This window comes from Symsagittifera roscoffensis, chromosome 4, assembly GCF_963678635.1.
Source record: "Symsagittifera roscoffensis chromosome 4, txSymRosc1.1, whole genome shotgun sequence".
Taxonomy (NCBI): Eukaryota; Metazoa; Xenacoelomorpha; order Acoela; family Convolutidae; genus Symsagittifera; species Symsagittifera roscoffensis.
Genome location: NC_087065.1, coordinates 4,903,462 through 4,925,887, shown reverse-complemented (window position 1 = coordinate 4,925,887; position 22,426 = coordinate 4,903,462). Strand labels below are relative to the sequence as shown.

The 22,426-nt window shown below is 35.6% G+C and overlaps 1 protein-coding gene across 2 annotated transcripts; it reads right to left on the bottom strand.

Annotated features, from left to right (window-relative positions):
- Positions 1-975: 975 nt before the first annotated feature.
- On the bottom strand, positions 976-18,177 carry LOC134845220 (uncharacterized). 2 transcript variants are annotated; one of them, XM_063862123.1, is made up of 4 exons: positions 18,021-18,177; positions 1,729-1,962; positions 1,263-1,455; positions 976-1,138 (listed from the first exon to the last, which is right to left on the bottom strand). In XM_063862123.1, exons 1-3 carry the CDS (start codon positions 18,082-18,084, stop codon positions 1,286-1,288), a joined length of 468 nt encoding a protein of 155 aa, XP_063718193.1. In that variant the 5' UTR covers positions 18,085-18,177; the 3' UTR covers positions 976-1,138; positions 1,263-1,285. The 2 variants fall into 2 exon arrangements, with proteins under 2 accessions (XP_063718193.1, XP_063718192.1); XM_063862122.1 differs by having other exon boundaries at positions 976-1,455.
- Positions 18,178-22,426: the final 4,249 nt, after the last annotated feature.

Below are 22,426 nucleotides of genomic sequence, written 5' to 3'. Positions count from 1 at the left end.
TGTGCTCATAAGTATTTTAAACAGTCATAGAAAAAAATCAATGAAAGCCAGATTTTGAGCAAAAAATTATTCAACAATGCGAGAAATTGTCAATATAGGTCAGATTTGGTGCTTAATTGGCAATGAGATCATACAAAATTATCGATGTAAGCGTAAGTGGCGACTTAAATCATTCCAAATTGGTCTTTTCATTGTTCTACTAGGCGCTATGGATGTAAAATCAAAAAAGATTGGCAGTGAATAAATGCAACACAAACTCATTAATGATAAAAAAATTTTAAAAAATTGATTTAAATCGCTTTTAATCAGCTAAAAACAAAACCAACTAAATACCGGAAAATTGGGTTTACATTAATTTAAAATCTATTTGGATTAATTTTTTTTCGCTGAGGTTTAAGGTCGATTTATATCGATTTTAAATCGATGCAAATCAATCTGAATTTTTTCTTTTTAATCTGCATACTTTTTGTTGCTAAAATTGATATAATCTTAATCAAAATACTTTTTTTCACGCAAAATTGATGTTAACCCATTTTTTTCAGTCCGGGAACGTTCTTTCACTGCAAAAAAAATTGCTCGGCATTACTCACTTTTCAGTTTTTTATTTTTCTAGGTTTTGCTTTTGTTTCTGTTTTCCTAAAAAGTTTGTCAATTCAAGTTGTGGTCGTTATGTTCAATTACGATTGATCCGAGAACTAACTTCAGGTTTGCAAAGTTTTTTTTAGTTTTTCTTTGAAGATAGGATAGGAGCTTGAATCGTTATTCGATATTAAGCTTTACTTCAGCTGAACTTTACTTTAATGAAAAATTAAATCAGACATTTTTGATGATGATATTCTCCTTACATCTTTTTTATTGGTTTTTATTTTTTTTTGTCTACAAGAAGGCAAGTATCATTTTTTTATTTCTAGAAAACTTAAAATTAAACGTATTCTAATAAATTCAATACGTTTTTCTCGCAAAAATCTTGGCAGTTTATTTTTCAATTCATGAATCAGATTTGAAATCACTTCACTCGTTTTATGTTTTGGGGCACAAAATTTGAGTCAGTTTATTGATTTACTTTGATCTTCGCAAGCTCATTTTTCAAATCCATTTGTTTCAGTTTAGGGGATAATCCGGTCATTACATTACGAGGCTAAACTGTGCATTTTGTGAACTGTAAGCGCATTCTTGTTGAAAGACTAGTATCTGGAATCCAGGAACATACAGACACAAAATTGTGCGCCTATCCAGTGCACAGTTTGGCCTCGTAATATAACCATTCCAATTGATCTCAATCACATTATCCCAGGCTTTCATAGTAGTAATACATATCCAAAAGCACAGGGTCAAAACCGCATGCCTCTAAGAACTTCCTTGCATCTGGAAATGTGAAGAGAGGGTTCGGATCGCCTTCTGCTGGCTCCTGGATCAGGAGGAAGCACCAGTCCTCATAATTGACATCATTGCTTCCTGTAACAATATTTTTAATATTCATAACTCCCCAAAGTTTTTAGGGGCGGAGGCATTATTTCCTAGTTTGTTTCAACCCACTGAGAAATCAAAATTGAAATCCAATTTCAACAAAAAAATTTAACAACTTGATACAAAATTGAAGATACAGTTCTTTGAAAATAGTTTCTTCATAGGCAAACTGAAAAGAAGTGAATGAGTAAATGTCCGGTGTACAGATGTCATTTCTGATAACGATCTTACTGAGATGATTCACTTTGTGAAAATATTTACCCGAAGAAGAGTTCGTGTCGTTCCGAACAGGAATATCATTACCTGCTGCCAAGTAGCTGTACCCTGTTTTCCAGTCATAGTCACTAATATCCGACTCGGGTGAGCTGAGTTTAATAAATAGTATCACCGCTACTAAAATCCCGACACCGACTATCACGACTGCCCCACCCCTTAGAAACAGTTTCCGATAAGTCTTCCCTGATAGTCCCGAAGTTGATACTGCTCCAATTGATGCTGAAATTCCGCTCAATTTAACATCAATAAATGCTTAAACAATCAGGCTAGAATGATCGGTTGTTGTTTTATGATCAGACCGTCGCAATCAAATTTTAGTATTTCTAGACTGTCGCAAGCAAAATTGGATGCTTTCAGACCGCCGCGACCAGAAAAGTTGCTATTTGCAATTAATTTACCTTTTTGAAAGAAATTTTAAAACAATCGAAATAATTTTTGCTCTAAATTAATTGATAGCTGTTTGTCAATTAATGTGTCTGTTTAGTTGATGTTTGTTATTTAATTTTTTAGAGAAAAAATTTTCGACCACACTGCGACTAATTTTTCGACCGGTTGTGAATCAAGGTGTTCAGAAACACTATCTTTTAAAAGAGTGTCTTGTTAAATGAAAGTTTTCTTCATAGTATCGTTCTCTACTCTAAAAACCCTTTTGCTAGACGAATAAATACATCCATTAATGCTGAAACCTTTTGGCGGATTGGCCCGACTGTCTTTGTTGCGCTTCCTCTGTGACTGACGTCCGTGTAAAGTCTACTATCAGTGTCGGCATGATTTTCTGCTGTTTTCTTCTCGAATCTTAAATCTCTACTATGAAGCTCAACTTTACTACTAGTTCAATAAAGGGTCTTGTGTTAAGTGATGAAAGACAGTTATGAAGTCCTTTAGCTAGATATGGTCTGAATAGGGTGGTAGCTCATTAAAACTGACCCCATAAACTTTTTCATACTGTCGTTTGCTTTGGGTTTGTACCCGTTTTGCCTTTGCCCGTACTTTCCCAAATTTCTTTGAGTTTCTTAATTTGCATAAAATTTTTCAAATAACGCATACAAAATACCATTCGCATGTAAAGATAAAAAGATCTCATTTTTGTCTAGATCAGAAAAGGCAGAGGGTAATGCTGCATTTCAAAAATTCCAACCTGGTCGAGTTGTTTGAAAATGTTGTGTACCAAACACATCAGTTAATCCATAGCCAGCAAACTTCCCGGAGTATTTCTTTTGATATTCACAATTATCTTGGTTGGAAAGTTTATAGGGGCCAATGAAACTTGTCTGAAAATTAGAAATCTTCACTGACATCCAGCGAACAAGGGTCCAATTTTTGTGTGCAATGACACAGCTGAACAGTAGAAAGCAGATTTTGAGATCTTATATGTAATAAGTCTCTAAGTCTCTGTAAGCGCGATCTTTGGCTTCCTGACCTCATCTTGTGCTCCCTTCCATATGTCCACCCGTCTATGTTCCAGAATTTGACAACAATTTTTAAATTTCTTGTAAGGTTTTTTCTATACTTTTTAAACCCACATTGCTTCCATCTCTTATTTCTGATTGGTCCGTACTATCTAGTAGCTGCTCCAGAATGACCAATTGCGTCTTATTTAAGCTGCTCTTTCCGGACTTCGTTGCGTTTAGTTCTTCTGATTTTTTTTCTGCTGTTTCTTCTCGTATTGTGCTGTTGTCTTTTCTTTCATTGTATCCAACTAAGTCTCCCGGGTTTGCATCTCTCATTCTTGTATGTTGTAGCAATGGCTGAAGCGCTACTCTCGTATTGTGATCTATGTTTCTCACAGTTTCTTTTTGAAAGCACTGACTGTTGTAATTATGTTAATGGCTTCTTTTTCGGGCTGAGGTTCAGGGTTTTTATTTTGAATTGGTAATTTTTCCTTGTTTTGTTTTGTATTGTCTCTATTTCTCCATAAATGTCTTCCTGTTTTGTTTTCTATGCAGTTGATACTTTTTTGTACTATCTCTGTTTTGCTTTCGTTTTTCTTCGCAATTTTGTTTTTAAGGTCATTTGATAATCAGATAATTTGTTCCGTTTTCTTTTTCACAATTTAGTCGGTGAAACTTTACAACGCTAGTATAATCAGATAAAGTTTTTTCCGTTTCTTTTTTTTCACAGTTTAGTCGGTGAATTTTTTTTTGTTCGGTGAAATCAGAATTTTTTTTCAAGTATCAAAATGATTCCTTTCATTAATAGTTTGACCCTGATTTTTTGTTTTGCTTTTGTTTAAAAGTATCGGTCCAGTTATTCTTATTGTGTCATATTGTTAATCACTAATTGTTTTAGATATAACGTGATTGTTTTTGACGTTATTCATTTGATCTCAACACATTTGAAAACTCTGCTACACCTATCTTTGAAAACTCATCCATCATGACAAAACTTTGCCCAATTTGGATTCCTTCCATTCTGTAAGGCTGATTGCAACGATTTGATTAAAATTGTGACTCCCCTGATGATGAATTTTTTAAATCTCAACTGTTTGTACTCATTCAATTGAATCAAATATTTTCACACCTTTACGGATTGGCAAATGCATAAGACATTAATAAAAGTGTAGGTTTACCACTGGTAACTAATGTATCTAACTAAATTTAAAAGAGAATAAAAGTATTGTTTGAATTAAAACTGACTGTAGTCTAAAAAGAGCAACTAGTGATCCGAAGTCCACTGGACTTCGTAGAGTGAACATTGACTGGTATATAATTAGGTAATAGATGTCAAGGTTATAACATACTAAAAATACTAAATCACAACATTCCCCACTGCACAAAAATTAATATCTGCCCGCTCGTCGATGTAGCCAATATCACACATATACTCCATCTCCCCTCGCTCCACCAGGGCCAAAGTTGAAACAAAAAGTCACCACGTTTAGCACCAATGGACATTTACAGAGAGTACAAATTACAATGGAGGTGATTATCTGGTAATATATACAGGCTACTTACAGGTTTACACAGAAATCAACTCTGAATGTACAAGATGATATGTACAACTGGGGTTATGTAGCATTTATACAATTAAAGCAAACTAACTAAATCACTAACTAAATAATAATGAAAAAAAATTGGGTTATCCAATGTATAAAAGCTAAAGCAAATACGAAAGATATCATGTTACCAGAGTTTATCAGTTTTCAGAGTTTAAGGCCGTAGCGTTATATCTATCATGGAAGTTATCGGCCTCTCTTCTTACATCAGCGTCAATTCCCGAGGATATGTCACTGCCGTTATCATCCTGGGTATTACTAGTAACTTCTACCAATGGTGGAGATACCCATGCGGCCTTTGTTGCTTGAGAGGAGGGTGTTGAAAAAGGTCCTTGTGTGGTTTCCGCAACCAGTGTCGTATGGCGTGGGATCTCATCATTAGGTGTCAGATAATCCGAAGGGGACGTCGTACAGTAAGTTAAATTAGATCGTGGACTCTTTGCGCAGGAGAACGTAATTAGCAGTTCGTCATCGGAGTCTACTGCACTGTTGGTCTCCGTTCCAAGCGTCACTTGGTCAATAAACCCCTATCACCGTAAAATTTAGGGGGGCCTGGGTTCCTTTTTGCACGATGTTTTAAGGATATCGGAGTTTTTGGTGTCTCCACTGTCTTCTCCGGAGAGCTCTCCACTCGAATTGGGTCGTCGCTTGTGCCAGTTGGTATAGTGATCGTTGTCTGTGTGTTTGTCTGGCTTTGTACGGTACTTCTTGGCTGATCTAAATCACTATGTAAGTTAACAGTCGGTGTATTACATACAGTTTCCGCTTCCGTACCCAAGTAGTCATCAATGACTTTATCCCAAAGGTCTAACTCTAACGAAGAATCTCAGCTATTAAAGTCGAATTTTGAACCTTTCGAGCTCGTGGTGATAGTTCTCCTCCTTTTGTTTGTATTTCCAACCGTTGGTGTTAACTCGTTGAAGGGCCTCCTACATTTGAATCTCGTCTCTTGGAAGGGGAGTTTCTTTTCTTTTTCGCTTGCCTGCTAAATCATTATTATTAATAAGCGAATTCGATCTTGCCGAAAATGTCCTAGGAGCTGCCGGTTGGATTTTGTTAAAAGCTAAGTCAGATTTTCTGATCACGTGTCCGTTGTCTAATGTGACAGTATGCTTCGTGTCTGACAGAGGTTTATTCCCAAGTGGTTTAAAATACGGTTCGCCTTCCCTCCTGTTAATTGTTCTCCTAAACCAGTTACCTCCTTGGCTGAAAGGGTTTGACAGTGGGGCTTGCTGGAGATTTCTATCTACTTTGTCCGCAGGGTCGCTCTCATACCCTCTTTCTTCCATTGCTCTTTTTTTTTCCAGGTAGCCATCTTCAAACGCGTCGTCAGCCCCCCAGTCATATGCTCTGTCCTTTGATAGAATTGACTTCCCCTTATCTAAACTAATTGCGTGAGAGACCAAAGATTTCCAGAACGTATTGGGAGATCTATTAAAATGTTTTGAGAAAGGAGAGCATCCAATGGATGATTGTTTCGTCGAACGGATATTCCAAATAATTTTATCAATTGCCGTATTTGAAGATGGTTTTGGATCGTTGAACGACATTGCCAGTAGCTTAGCTTTGACAGTGTAAATGAGTCTTTCTACTACTCCCTTGGATCTATGATCCCGGACCGTACATAGGATTAATTTAATGTTGTTCTTCTCACAGAAGTTTCTAAAATCAAACGAAGTAAAACATGACCCATAGTCGGCTCTAATGGACTTTGGAAATCCGTGAAGATGACAGTAATCTGTCATGAAGGTTAAAATTGAAGAAGCCGAGGTATTGTTCACTACCTTTGCAGACGGAAACTTTGAAAAGCGATCGATGCATAACAAAAGATATTTTGAGTTACCCCAACTCTTGTTCAATGGGCCCACAAAGTCTAAATCTACTTCTTCGTTTGGTTCGGTCAGAATCGGTAATTTCTCAGTATTGTTCGTCCCTAGTAACACTTTTAGGTTCTTACCGGCCATGATACAGTGAATGCAATTCTTTCCGTGAGGGTACATCTCTCTGTATAGGTACGGCCACCAGATGTTTTCCGCCAAGGCTTTTATCCCGAGATGTCCTGGGTGAGTTTCGTGAAGAAGTGACAGGAATGGTGATCTTAATACAGCCGGTACTATCAGTTTGTTATCGTTAAATAACAGTCCTTATTTCACGTGAATGTCCCTCTGGAAGTTCTTTAGGTAGGCTCCGAATTTGTCCAATGGTCTGCCTTCCTGTACCGCCTTCTTTACCTCCTTGAGGATTTTGTCTTCGTCCGCCATGAGTTTGATAACCTTATTTGAGCAATGATCTGTGAGCGATAACGGGTTGTCAGGCAATCTGAGATCTCCCTTGTACTTGGCCAGTAATTTTTTGTGTAAGTCTGACATTGTATCGTTATTAAAATTCAATACGATTCCTTTCTTTTCTGCCCTGAAGGAAATTTTTAACAAGTTAACCGATGTAATGAATTCTTGTAACTGTTTTTTTATCTGAATTTAATGACTGATTAATTGAAAGTAATGACTTGGCAAGAAAAATAAAAAGGTTTTATCTGATAAATGAAAATAATTGAAGTCAAATTTTGATAAATTTAATGGAACGCAACCGCTTGTGCAAGACTCTGAACGACAGTGATTGGAATTACAAATTCTGATAGTGTCGTTTACGTAATTCAGAATATTCGATAAGAACGACCGTTGGATGCTTAGCGATAGTTCTTTCTTTCCGCCCATTGGATTATTACCCTTTCCGTCCAAGTTACTGGTCGTATTTACATCCACTGGTTTATACACTTCGTTCTTTTTACAATTATTCGTTTTGCAATTGCTACTTACAGAGAGGTTTTCTACAATCTTTTGTACTGTAGCCACTACAAATTAGCTATCATAGTAAGAGGTTGGGAGTGCTTTTCCTGAAGGTAGTCTCGACAATAAATCTGTAAATCCCATTTCTTTTCCAGGTATGTGCTTGATCTTGAAATTAAATGGTAAAAGTCGGTTTACCCAACGGGTTAATCTGCTGTGCATATATTTATTACTCTGATTTGCATTTAATGCTGATAACAACGCCTTATGATCCGTTACAATTTCGAATTCAGCACCATACAAGTAATTTTAAAAATGTTCTGTCGCCCAGACTACTCCCAACAATTCCAGTTCGTTTGTCGAATATTTACTTTCGTGGTTGTTTAAAAATCGGGAGGCGAATGCTTTTGTTACCCAGTTCTCCCCATCCCATTGCTCTAGGGTAGCTCCCAAGCCGCTATGAGAAGCGTCTGTCTTTAGTCTTGACATCCTTTTTATGTCGAAATGATTGTTCCCTGTTATGTTCACTATCTGTTGTTTTAATTCTTCAAACGTTTTAGTATGCTTATCATTTCATTGGTAGACTGATTTCTTTACGAGGAGTGGTCGTAGGGGAGAACTTAGAGAAGACAAATTTGGGACAAATTTCATATACTGATTGATCGACCCAAAGAAAGACCTAAATTCAGATATGTTTTTGGGGTTTGGTAGGTTTTTAATCGAATCTGATTTTCCCTTTTGTTAGATACATTAGTTACCAATGGTAAACCTACACTTTTATTATGGCGCAGTCAACGACTGATTCGAACCTGCGGGGAATACCCGCCTTTTGGCTGAACCACACGGTAGAACCTCCCACCCAATGGAACAACTGGATAGACCAATTCCATTTGGCTATCATTGCGAAGGAAAATCTAGACATAGACAACCTCAACGAACCAGTGGAAGGGGAGACGACGTTACCGATCCTAGAAGGCGCCCAGGAGTCAGAAACTGACCAACAGAGGAAAGCCAAAGAGGCCAGGAACAAAGAAGTAATGCGAGTCTACGAGCACGCTGAAGAGAAAAGACTAGCAGAAGAAAAACGGAAATTCGGAGGAATGAGGAGATATGAGGCCGACAAAAAAGTAAGGTCAATCCTATACTTGGTCTTAGGAGCGGAAGGCAAAAGAGTTTTCGCCCAGAAACATCCAAGGAAAAGTGCTAGAATCGGCTCTTATCAAACCAACTAACATAACATTTGAACGAAATAAATTATTGAGCAGGAAACAAAAGGATAGAGAATCCTATGAACAATTTTGGGGCGCGTTATCAGATTTAGCAAGATCATGTGAAATTAGAATTAATGCAGAACAGGAGTGGATCAGAGACGTATTTATTTTTAACATGAAAAATTGCGACTTACAAATGGTTTCCCACCAATGGTTTCACGCCCAAATTTGATATCTTGAAACCTAGCCACTCTATTTCTTTCTGGAAAAATGCACATTTCTCCCATTTTACCGCCATATTCTTGTTGTCCAAAATGGTTAAAATGTTTTTTATATCGCTTTGTGTTCATTTAATGAACCTTTCGAAGCTATTAAAATGTCGTCGATATAACAATTGGTAGAAGGAATGTCTTTCAATAAAGAATCCATCACCCTCTGGAATTCGATTGGCATATCGCCCAATCCGTAAAATCCAGTTAAAAACCTATAGGTCCCAGTGGTTTCGCCCCCCCCCCCCCCACAAAACTAAAATTACACTATTTGCTGGCGTCTGTGCATAATTGTAGTTGGCTGTACGCATTCTTTAGATCTAGACTACTAAACCAAACTTCCCCTGACTCTTTGCTTGACAGTTGGAGTGCAATATTATCGATCAGTTCATGTATGTTTGGCATTTGATACTTGTTCTTGAATATCTGGTTATTTAATAGTTTCTAATCAAATGCCGACTTGATGCTACCGTCTTTTTTTCTTGTAATCACAATTGGACTTATAAAACAATCTTCATCGCATTTGTTTAACTTCACGATATGCCCCTCTTTTTCTATTCTATTTAGTTCCGTTTTTACGTTATCGAGTAGATGTAGGGAAATTCTTCTACCTTTGGTTTGGATAGGTTTGAATGGGGAGTGGAAATGAGTAACTTTTCTGTCCAATGGTATTTTTCCCACTCTGTTAAATAATCCTTTGTACTTATGATACAGATTAAGGATCGTGTCGGAATAGTTATTTAACTTACACAACTCTGGGCGTGATATGTTGTTGACGGGTAGTAGAGGCTGTCGTTGAGCTATCTCGATTCCAATTCTCGGAAGATTGTCCTTTCCCAGGATGTTCCTCTCATGTCCAGAAGTGATAAAAAATGGAGTTTCGTCCGCGATCCATCCATTGGATTGTAATCTAACTACCACTTTCCCGATGGTGTTGATTGTGTCGTTGGTGAATCCGCAGTATAGTTCCCTAATTTTCTTCTCTACTGGCTGTATCTTCAATTGTGGATTTCTCAACTTCAATTCGTGTAGTACATTTTGCTTCAGGAAGCTCACTGGGCTTGCCGAATCCACTGGAATGTTCAAATTGACTATTGCATCGTCTCCCAATCCGATGTTGACTAATTTCTTGGTTTCCAAGCCATTGGTATCTTAGATTGTTCTGATGTTAAGAACGGAATAGTCGTCGTTATCGCTTATCCCCTCTTCGGTCCAAGCGTTAATCACTCCGCAAAAATTCTCCTCGCTTCTTGCCTGAAGGTCTTCTGGGGAATATGAACAATTCTGACTATTTACAGCTTCATCTACAATATTTACAGCGGGTTTTCTTCCTTTCGATTTACCAAGTCTTCCGAAGTGTCCTTTATATTTACAAATATTACACACAATTTCTTTCGCCGGACACACATTCAGATGAACCTTGGTAAACGCATTCCCGCATTTCATACAAGTATTTGATCTTTCTATGTTCAAGCTTAGTTCCTTTTTTACATTGTTGAAGTTTTTATACACTCTCTCGCTACTTTCTGTCGTGTTGAAAGATCTAGTCATATTGGTTAATTTGAGGTGGTTATTTTAGCTTTTTTTGTCGATGATTGCTTGGTTCAGTGCATCCGATGGATTGAGAGTTTACGACGACATTTTAATAGCTTCGAAAGGTTCATTAAATGAACACAAAGCGATATTAAAAAACATTTTAACCATTTTGGACAACAAGAATATGGCGGTAAAATGGGAGAAATGTGCATTTTTCCAGAAAGAAATAGAGCGACTAGGTTTCAAGATATCAAATTTGGGCGTGAAACCATTGGTGGGAAACCATTTGTAAGTCGCAATTTTTCATGTTAAAAATAAATACGTCTCTGATCCACTCCTGTTCTGCATTAATTCTAATTTCACATGATCTTGCTAAATCTGATAACGCGCCCCAAAATTGTTCATAGGATTCTCTATCCTTTTGTTTCCTGCTCAATAATTTATATCGTTCAAATGTTATGTTAGTTGGTTTGATAAGAGCCGATTCTAGCACTTTTCCTTGGATGTTTCTGGGCGAAAACTCTTTTGCCTTCCGCTCCTAAGACCAAGTATAGGATTGACCTTACTTTTTTGTCGGCCTCATATCTCCTCATTCCTCCGAATTTCCGTTTTTCTTCTGCTAGTCTTTTCTCTTCAGCGTGCTCGTAGACTCGCATTACTTCTTTGTTCCTGGCCTCTCTGGCTTTCCTCTGTTGGTCAGTTTCTGACTCCTGGGCGCCTTCTAGGATCGGTAACGTCGTCTCCCCTTCCACTGGTTCTTTGAGGTTGTCTATGTCTAAATTTTCCTTCGCAATGATAGCCAAATGGAATTGGTCTATCCAGTTGTTCCATTGGGTGGGAGGTTCTACCGTGTGGTTCAGCCAAAAGGCGGGTATTCCCCGCAGGTTCGAATCAGTCGTTGACTGCGCCATAATAAAAGTGTAGGTTTACCATTGGTAACTAATGTATCTAACTAAAGTTAAAAGAGAATAAAAGTATTGTTTGAATTAAAACTGACTGTAGTCTAAAAAGAGCAGCTAGTGATCCGAAGTCCACTGGACTTCGTAGAGTGAACATTGACTGGTACATAATTAGGTAATAGAGGTCAAGGTTATAACATACTAAAAATACTAAATCACAACAGACATAATGCTTTGATCGGATCTCCTTTTCCAAATTTGCAGCTTGGATCAATTTTTTGCTTTGATCAATTTTTTTCTTTCTGGAGTGTTGTTTTTAGACATTAAATTTGATGTTTTTCTTCTGTGTTTTGTTCAGTTTTTTAGATAGATATTTGGTCTCTTGATATTTACTCACTTACGCTCTGTTTTTCTGTTGCTTCAAGTACCTGCTGTTTGATTGATTTATGCAGGGCCATTATTTTTCTCCAATTTTCTCTTTGCTGTTTGGATTTTCTAAAGTCTTTGGCACACTGTCCCTCAGAATGACCAATAAAGCATTTGAAAAAACTACTGTTATCTCTTCCTCTTGGGTTAAGATCATCTTATATTGGATCCTCTGGATTACATTGTGTCTTTTCCTGTTTGTTTACTTGTAGCTCCGAAGCGTCTTATCGCACGATCTAGAATGGTCGGGCCTAATTGATCATCTTCATAAAAAAGTTTTGGCTCCACTTTTCTGCTAATCTTTGCACTTTCGTCTAGATTAAAACACGCAACAGGGCCACAGAGTAAATCATTCTGGGAGTACCATTTGTACCAAATTCCTCGAATTCGTTTCTGTTTTTTTTAAAATTTTTGTATTGGTTTCAGGATGCATTTTGAGATTTTTAATTTTCTCGTCTATAAAATGTATTAGTTGTATGAGATTGTCTTCTCCTTCATTGTCATATGCAAGGTTTTTTGGCCTAGACACTGCTAACTTGTTTGTCTCTGGGTTTTAAATTCCATTCGTTATTATTAATGCGGCTTGAATCTTTTATGTCGATTTGAGCGCACGCTGTTCACCGTTCACATGTTTTTCTATCTGCAATACTTTGAGTGAGTTTGTTTTTAACATCACGATTAGTTTTTATTCTCATTTTTGGTGTCTGTACCCGGATGGGGCGGAAAATTGCTATTGTGTTTTTTTTATCAGTTCATTTCGTTAGGCTATATTTCAATGTTGTGTCGTCAACTCTTCATTCTGTGCCCTTAACTTGTCTTTGGGGCATTTTACCTTGTTCTACTGTTTCATACACTAAATCACGGTCAGTAGAGCTACTTTTAGATACACTCACCTGATGGTTTGATCATTTCCGGTACGTTGTTGAACCTTCTGCTGGACTCTGGACATTTTGCACTTCAATAACTTCGAGTGCGTCGATTGTGTTTTTGATTCAAACTTGGCTCTTCGATGACATGCTACATTTTTTCTATTTTCACCTCCAATCTCGTTTTACTGTGGTAATTGGTCAAATTTACCTACCGCTACCATGTTAAGTTTGTTACAATAATTCAAACCAAGAAGCTAGTCTTGATTTGAATGACATGTTCGGTTACGTGTTCAATCTGATTATTAACTTATTTTTTTTTCTCTTCACAAATTGATTTGTTGATTATTTTGATGATTCTCTTCCACAGGACAGCCGTCTGATATTATTTCTCACAGTTTTCTCACAATGTCTGAAGTACTAAAGTGTTAAATTTGGCAACAATTTACCATAAAAATAAGCAGTTCTGATTATTTTGAAGATTGTTTTGCTCATTAAAAACTATTTAAAAAAACTTTGAATGCTCCGGTGTTTTTTTTGTTCTTGATTTTTTGTAATTGGCAATAGATTCCATTTGAAGAGCTTTTGTTTAAAAAAAGTTTTTTTTTTGCAATAAGAAGACTAAACGTTTCGAAAGTTGCTCGGGAAAACGATTTGTACTTTAATTTACTGTGTAACGGGGAGAGTTCTCATACTTGAAGGACCGAATGCTTGAAAAAATTCAACCAATCAAAATCACTAAGCGTTCCTATTGGCTGAATGCCATTGTCTCAAAATCGAAGTCAATATTACCACAAAATGTTTTAAATGAGATGAAAATAATCAAAAATATTACAAATTGCGGGTTACAACCGCAATACGATCCAGATAAACATCAAGATTTATGAGTTCAAGTTCATAAGAATTTTTCAGTCTTGAAAACTCATCTGCTTATGATCTAATTGATCATTATTAACAGTAATAGCCTATTTTTATTTTCTTACCCTGATATTTTTGCAATTTACTTCGAGATTTTGAATACCCAATTCTGATTGGCTGAAAGTAAGCTAAAATAAATTTCAAGCATTCGGTCCTTCAAGCATGAGGGCGCCACACTGTGTAACAACTCTCGCAAATAAATTTTGCATATTCGCGAAATAAATAACAAATTTTACCTTAGCTAAATATAAAATCTAAGAAAACACAACTCGAAATCAACCTAATTTTCAAACAAGAAAATTTCAATTGCATCTTTTTTTTCATGCTCTGCGTTGACTTTTTGTCCGTTGAATTTTTGTCTCTGAGAAATTTGGGGACAAAAGTTTCGTTTTATTCAGCTAACACATTTTTCAACTTTCACGGAGAGTTGTGGAACAGTTGCGAACGGGGCTGGAGAGTGCTTCCAAACACAATTATTAATAATTTAACCAAAAGTTAAAGATTAAATTGTTATTCGGCTACAAATGTGTTGACAGCTTCAGCTCAAACAATTTTTTGTTTGTTACCTATTTTTTGAAACCTATGCGGTTTCATACCGATGAAACATTTGAGTTGATCTACGAGCGTTCTTTACGCAAGTTTCCAGCGCACATAGTGTTCTTAAAGCTTTGATGGTGACTACATCCGGCACATAATCATTCAAAACTAAAATGAGGCAAGCTAACCAATCTTTTAATAAAGTTACTCGAGGCGACCGCTGAACAAACATGTAGCTTGAGCAAAATTGTAGATTGAAAACATCAAAATTTAGCTCAAAACTCATTAACTTTTCTGAGAGATTCAAAAAAATCAATAATCGTTTTAAATTTAAAATCCTTTTAAACCTATTTTTTTTGTAGGAGAGAATCATTTGTGAGAAAGAATCATCTCTGCGAAAGAAGCATCTCACTTTTAATGGAAACGCATAACGTTAATGAGTTCTGTTTGCAATTTGAATAACTATTGTTCCGACTTTTGTATCAAAAGCAACGGAATATTTGTGCTCGGGATAGGTTTTTTTTTCTTTAGACAAATTTCGTTTTTCTAACTAGGCGTTTTTGACGGATTTCTTTAAAAAATCATTTGAAAGGTATTGTCATCTTGAGCTTGAATTTGAAAAGATATCGTTTTCTGCAAGGCTATGGGGGTTTATAGACATGAGGGTTTACAGCCATTTTGGCCAATTTGGAACAATTAACGCGCGATGTATTTCGCGCGATTAAAGCGTAAGCGGAGAATTAATCCGTCGTAAAAATCATTCAAATTGGTTGAAGGAAGCTTACTTGCCATAATTGGTTTGTAAATAGGAGCGAATCTATCACGTTATCACTGCTCCATAGACCTTAAAAGGCTGTCAGAACATTCAAGACTTCGCCCTGATACGAAGAGTCTTGTTGATTTTTGAGATTCAATTTCGTTACTAGACCCAAAATATTTCATTTTGTACTTAACATTTTGTGTATCTTTGGTGATGAAATTTTTTAGGAGTTTTTCTTTTTTTTTCCTGAAATTTAATCAAAAACTACTTCCTAGCTGTTGAAAGGCCGTCGGAAAAATCATTAATTTGCCCTGATACGAGCATTCGTTTTCATTTTTAATACTTGAATTATTGATAAATTGATGAAAAATTATTCTTTTCTTGAACGTTAATAGATAAAAACGAAAAAAAAAGAGAAAAATTGGCGCACAATTTGGTGTTTGTATGTCTCTGGAATTCAGATACGAGTCTTTCAACCTGGTAGACTTTTGTCGGAACAAAAAGAAAACAAAAGAGCAAAAGAAGAACAAAACAAATTGTTCCGGAATCAGCATACAGTTCACAAAAAACACAGCTTGGCCTCGTAATAAAATTTATATTAAAACGACACAAATAGCAGCTAAGAAAAACTCTAAATTAAATTCTTAGAACGTTGGCCACAAATAACTTTTCTCAATTTGTTTTGTAAGGACTTCACCCAGATGTATTTGTTGTTAAAGGAACGCTTTTACCTGAACGGATGAAAAGAAACCAGATGAAAAGCGCCCGTGATTTGTTCAAGTTGGCACAAATTTATCATTCTAAGACCATCCAAAACCATAGAAAAAAACGATCACAGGTGGAGATTGAGGTTTTTTTAGTCTTGAGCAGTTCAACTAGAGATTTTCATTGTGATTTTTTACTTAAAAACTGATTTTTTCAAATCCTTTCCGTTGACTTTTTGTCTCTGAGAAATTTGGGGACGAAAGTTTCGTTTTATTCAGCTAACACATTTTTCAACTTTCACGGAGAGTTGTGGAACAATTGCGAACGGGGCTGGAGAGTGCTTCCAAACACAATTATTAATAATTTAACCAAAAATTAAAGACTAAATGGTTATTCGGCTACAAATGTGTTGACAGCTTCAGCTCAAAAATTTTTTTGTTTGTTACCTATTTTTTGAAACCTATGCGGTTTCATACCGATGAAACATTTGAGTTGATCTACGAGCGTTCTTTACGCAAGTTTCCAGCGCACATAGTGTTCTTAAAGCTTTGATGGTGACTACATCCGGCACATAATCATTCAAAACTAAAATGAGGCAAGCTAACCAATCTTTTAATAAAGTTACTCGAGGCGACCGCTGAACAAACATGTAGCTTGAGCAAAATTGTAGATTGAAAACATCAAAATTTAGCTCAAAACTCATTAACTTTTCTGAGAGATTCAAAAAAATCAATAATCGTTTTAAATTTAAAATCCTTTTAAACCTATTTTTTTTGTAGGAGAGAATCATTTGTGAGAAAGAATCATCTCTGCGAAAGAAGCATCTCACTTTTAATGGAAACGCATAACGTTAATGAGTTCTGTTTGCAATTTGAATAACTATTGTTCCGACTTTTGTATCAAAAGCAACGGAATATTTGTGCTCGGGATAGGTTTTTTTTTCTTTAGACAAATTTCGTTTTTCTAACTAGGCGTTTTTGACGGATTTCTTTAAAAAATCATTTGAAAGGTATTGTCATCTTGAGCTTGAATTTGAAAAGATATCGTTTTCTGCAAGGCTATGGGGGTTTATAGACATGAGGGTTTACAGCCATTTTGGCCAATTTGGGACAATTAACGCGCGATGTATTTCGCGCGATTAAAGCGTAAGCGGAGAATTAATCCGTCGTAAAAATCATTCAAATTGGTTGAAGGAAGCTTACTTGCCATAATTGGTTTGTAAATAGGAGCGAATCTATCACGTTATCACTGCTCCATAGACCTTAAAAGGCTGTCGGAACATTCAAGACTTCGCCCTGATACGAAGAGTCTTGTTGATTTTTGATATTCAAATTCGTTACTAGATCCAAAATATTTCATTTTGTACTTAACATTTTGTGTATCTTTGGTGATGAAACTTTTTAGGAGTTTTTCTTTTTTTCTTCCTGAAATTTAATCAAAAACTACTTCCTAGCTGTTGAAAGGCCGTCGGAAAAATCATTGATAAATTGATGAAAAATTATTCTTTTCTTGAACGTTAATAGATAAAAACGAGAAAAAAAGAGAAAAATTGGCGCACAATTTGGTGTTTGTATGTCTCTGGAATTCAGATACGAGTCTTTCAACCTGGTAGACTTTTGTCGGAACGAAAAGAAAACAAAAGAGCAAAAGAAGTACAAAACAAATTGTTCCGGAATCAGCATACAGTTCACAAAAAACACAGCTTGGCCTCGTAATAAAATTTATATTAAAACGACACAAATAGCAGCTAAGAAAAACTCTAAATTAAATTCTTAGAACGTTGGCCACAAATAACTTTTCTCAATTTGTTTTGTAAGGACTTCACCCAGATGTATTTGTTGTTAAAGGAACGCTTTTACCTGAACGGATGAAAAGAAACCAGATGAAAAGCGCCCGTGATTTGTTCAAGTTGGCACAAATTTATCATTCTAAGACCATCCAAAACCATAGAAAAAAACGATCACAGGTGGAGATTGAGGTTTTTTTAGCCTTGAGCAGTTCAACTAGAGATTTTCATTGTGATTTTTCACTTAAAAACTGATTTTTTCAAATCCTTTTCTAAATTACTTGACAGAAAATCACAGCTAACGCAAAAATGGAAACACTGAACCAATTTTTTGATGCAATAAGAATGCATTGCCTACGCAATTACAGGTGACTTTTGGTATTATTTTACTTTTGAAGAATATGGACATCAGTTTTTTGCTCATTCGGCAAGCAATATGGGGAAAAATGGATTGAACAAAATTTAATTAATGCTGGCGACATATCGGCGACATATCGTTTATTCCAGGATTCAAAAAAGGCTGGGCCAAAAACTTTTTAAAATTTGGATCCCAATTTTTGCTAATTGATCTTCCAACACTAACCTCTATTGAAACCATCTGGCAGCTTATCAGGCTCTTGAGATTCCGATTTCTTTTTACTCAACATTTCTGACCGATTTTTTTACTGAAGAAGAAATCGGTGAAGCTCAGTTTTTGTAGATAATTTTATTTGAGTATTAATTGCATTTAATGGTATAAAACAAAGATTAAAAGTTTTGTTAACTGACTCGATAGCTGATTTAGCTACCATCATTGATCAACAAGTCTTTGTAAATATTCGGTTAATTTCATTTCGCCATTGAAGCATTTTTAATCAAAAAAAAATTAAACAATAAAAACATCTCGCCATTGAAGACAGCAAAAGTTTCCATTGAAAAAGAACTTGATCAAAATACTGTAGCAACAGTTGCCCAAAGGTATTATCTTGCTACAGTCGAATGTTTCAAAAAAATTGATACACACGAGAGGGGGGGGGGGGTAATTGAGGAGAGCACCTTTTTTCTGTTTGTCAAATTTTTAAACTAATTTTCTTTTATTTTGAGCCAAGTGGTATTTAGTTCGTTACGTTTTTTTTCAGACAAACAAACAAAAACATTTTGAACTATCAACTTTTTCGATAATTGAATTTGTTCATGCCAAAAATTAAGTAAGACTGCTCGTGTCACGAAAAAATATTAGCGCAGTTTTTGAATCAATTCGATTGCGCCGCAGTTCAAATTGGGAAAATATCTGAGCCCGGTTAAATTGCGGTTCCAAATTAAAGGGGTTAAGCTATGAGGTGGGTCAATTTTATTCCTGTAATCAGTGAGATGAATCAAGTTTCTCAATAGGAGCGGTTTCCATTTCCCGAACACGAGTTTCCAAAGAAAGTTATATTCGAGACCTCAGTTTTTTTTTGTCAATTCTTCTTATATTCTTATATGTCCAAAACAGTGAAAAGTGTTTAAGTGTTTAATTAACATCAAACCCCGAAAAAATGACATTCTTTCGATTCCAGGAAAGATCCGATGTTATACCAGATGAAGTTTAAGTTTTATTTTGCTCTTGAAAAGTACAACATTACCATTGATCAAACCAATCTGTAATCAAACCACCCCCCCCCCCCCCCCCAAAAAAAAAAATTCGCCCCAAACGAGACTATTTTCACCATGAGGTCAAAACAATGATTTTGCTGTGATGAGAAAAGGGTAGCAATCAGAGACCCAGTGGCCAAGGAAAATGATCGTTAATCGGAAGTCGCACAAGAGACAAGGTCGATAGTGCGTCGAGCTTATCAAGGACTTCGGGAAGAGCTAAACGGCAGACGAGATTCAATGGTTCTCCATTGCGTTATGCAGTGAATTGCGATTCGGCAGAGGCAAATACGACACCGCATGTTGCTCCAGTATTGTTATCTATTGATTAAAATCAAGAAGACACCCCCGGTGATCGTATTTGCATGTGTCGAGACGAAGTTCACTGCGTACCGCAATAGAGTATCATTGAATCTCGTCTGCCGCTGACTCTGCATTCGGTCCAGTGGTAATAGTCTTTGAGGGTGGTTTCAAATTCATCTGGGAGTTTGACAGAATCAGAGGATGAGGCTTCTCCAGTCGAAGAAATATCATTTTCCAGAAACCACGTGATTCAGTCTTTGAACAGAAACTCTGCTCAAAAAGCTAATAAAATTTGTTTGAAAGTGGTGCTGTGTAGTTATTTCAAAGATTTTTTTTCACAAAAATTTTCTAGTTAAATGCACAATCTGTTACCAAAAACTCTCCTTCCCTCAGCAACAACTCCAAAGAGTGGATTGTCGTCACCTTCTGGTCAATAATTTGAAGAAATTTGTTATAGAATTTTTGAGGCTTGTACCGATAAAATTTTGTACACTGAAACCCAAATAACAGATACAATTTACAATGCTCCAATTTAAATTTAGAAGTTACAAATCGGTGTTGATTTTTCTATAAATTATTTATTTTCAATATCAATCCGGCAGGCTTCTATATTTAGAAATTTGGAAAAAGTCTCAGAAAAACCTGGATTTTACTGGTCGGGAACTATCCAAATGTTTTTGAAACAACCAGTTAGGGATCTAGTTTTAAATTTCTCGAGTAATTTTTTAGCAGACAGAAGTACAGAAGTCTTGAACGAAAACAAAATCTGATTGACAAGAGTCTTGACTGAAAAGTTTAGTCTTTTTTATAATCGGGTCTCAAACTTTCCATTTCAAGTTTTTAATTTTCCCTTTGGTATCTTGATTCGACAGATACGGAAAGCCTCCTTGACAGAACATAAATGGCAACCCAAAGCTTTGACTAAAAGAACAGTTTACAAGGATTGCACTAGCCAATTTTTTTGTGATTTCTGCTCTTATAAAATTTCTTTACTGTATACCCCGGTCTGGTTTCGTGAGAAAAAAACATTACCATGTTCTCGAGTATTATCGTTTTATTGGTCCTACTCATGAATCCTCTAACTCAAGAATCAAGCTACCATTTTATGTGAAGAAGAATAGGTATCTCCCAGAAACACTGAGAATGAATTTCGGGCGTCAACTCCAACTACTATTTTCTAAACATTAAATAAGTTACGAATTAAAATTTAAGTGACAATAGTTTTTTGCGTAAGCAGTTTTAATCGGTCAGCAGTCATGTTGTCTATAGTTTTCTCCCACAAACATTCATCACCTCAAAAGAGGGGGCAAAATTCGAGATTTTTAAGTTTATCTTAGCAAAAGTTTGCTATGTTTGGAAGCATGTATCCCAGTATTAACATACCGCTTCTATTTTTGCCAATGAAATGGTTGAAATGGTTTTGAAGGGTTTTGAATGTAGGAACTACATCTTTGTTGTTGAAGAACCGTACGAAATCATTTAAAGTATGCCGCGTTGTTCCAATATGCTTTTTGAATCAAATAGTTTTCAATTTTTCATTCGTAAAGGGAAATCAAATAGGTTCTTTGGCCCAAAATCTTTTTTTTTAATGAATCAAAAGTTTCTGTTTATCCCAGAAAATCAATTTGCCGAGAAAATCAATCTCAGCTTTCAAATTGAAGGACACGAAATCTTTTGTTTGTTTCATGACTGTTCGTTGAGTTTTTCAATCATAAATAAGAAACGCAATCAAATACGACTTCATAAAAAGACTTGACAAAATACAACTTGATCAAAATCGAAAGAAATAGTTGACATTGAATTTTAGTTTCAATTATTTGGTTCTTTTTTCGAAATCATGACTCAGAAACCTCGGAATTAACTGACAATTTTTCTAGAACCTTAAAATACTTTTTTTTTTAAAATGACTAATTTTAGAGTTCAACTGTGATTGTTTAATTATTTGACATGATCGTTTTCAAACACTAAGGTAACACTTATTTTTTAACAAATAACTTTTTTGGAGATATGTACTCATTTCTGGCGCCGCTTGTGTAGACAAAAAAAAGAGCAAGAAGAACTATTTAATTTTTGGTACAACAGTTAATGCAGCAACACAGTAAAGATTATTTCAAATTGTCAGTTAATTTGTTTCAATTTTGCTTAATGAGTTGAGTTTTATAAATAATTAAGACGCAATGAGTTTTCTGATAGAGTAAAATCATTTAAAAAAATCAACAACACAAACAAAAATTGCCATGTAAATACATCTAAAAGGTTTCAACAATGAAAAAGTTGGTGGAACAATTTTTGTTTCATCAATAATCAATTATGAAAATGGACCTCAAGCCATTTGTTTATATGGGTACATGCTGGATTAAATTGCATTTAAATAGTTAAGCTGGTTCAATTTTTTCTTAGGTTTGAAGTAGTGTTGTCAAATTTTTGTAATTTTGCTGGCAAAGAGTTCCAGTTTTTTCCATGTGAACTGAAAAAAAAAACATGTTTGAATAGAATCAGTTGAGCAGTGATTATCAGGAGCTTTTTGCTTAGTGCGATTATAATTTCTGTAAGGAACTCAGGGTATTTTTTCATTATTTTGCAGAAAGTTTTCTTTTCATAGTAAGATACTGATACAATTAAATTAAAAATTCAGTTTTATTATGTTTTCAGGTTCAATAAAGGACTTGTTTTCACGAAAAAAAAATTGATGAATTAGTTTGCATCTAAACATTTTGCGTTTTAGGGCCCGTTCAATTTCAATTGTAATTCTAAAGACGTTAATGACTTTGCTTTAATTTGCTTCAACTAAATCGCTGCATATGCTAAACGGGATGAAACTAAACGTTAAAGCAAGGCAACCAAATTTTGTAGGCCAACGATGTCCAATTGTATCTCGTTGAGTCATTTTTTGCGTGTTTTTTTATTTGAGTTTGAAATGACGAACTAGTAATTAGTAACAAACCAAAGTACTTGAATTCAGATTTTTCATGTTATTTTTTGATTTACCAATTGACACCTACACTTTGAACGCTTTCATCCAAAAAATTTTAAATCATTGCATTAGTTTGGGTTAAGTAGCCATGATAGCGT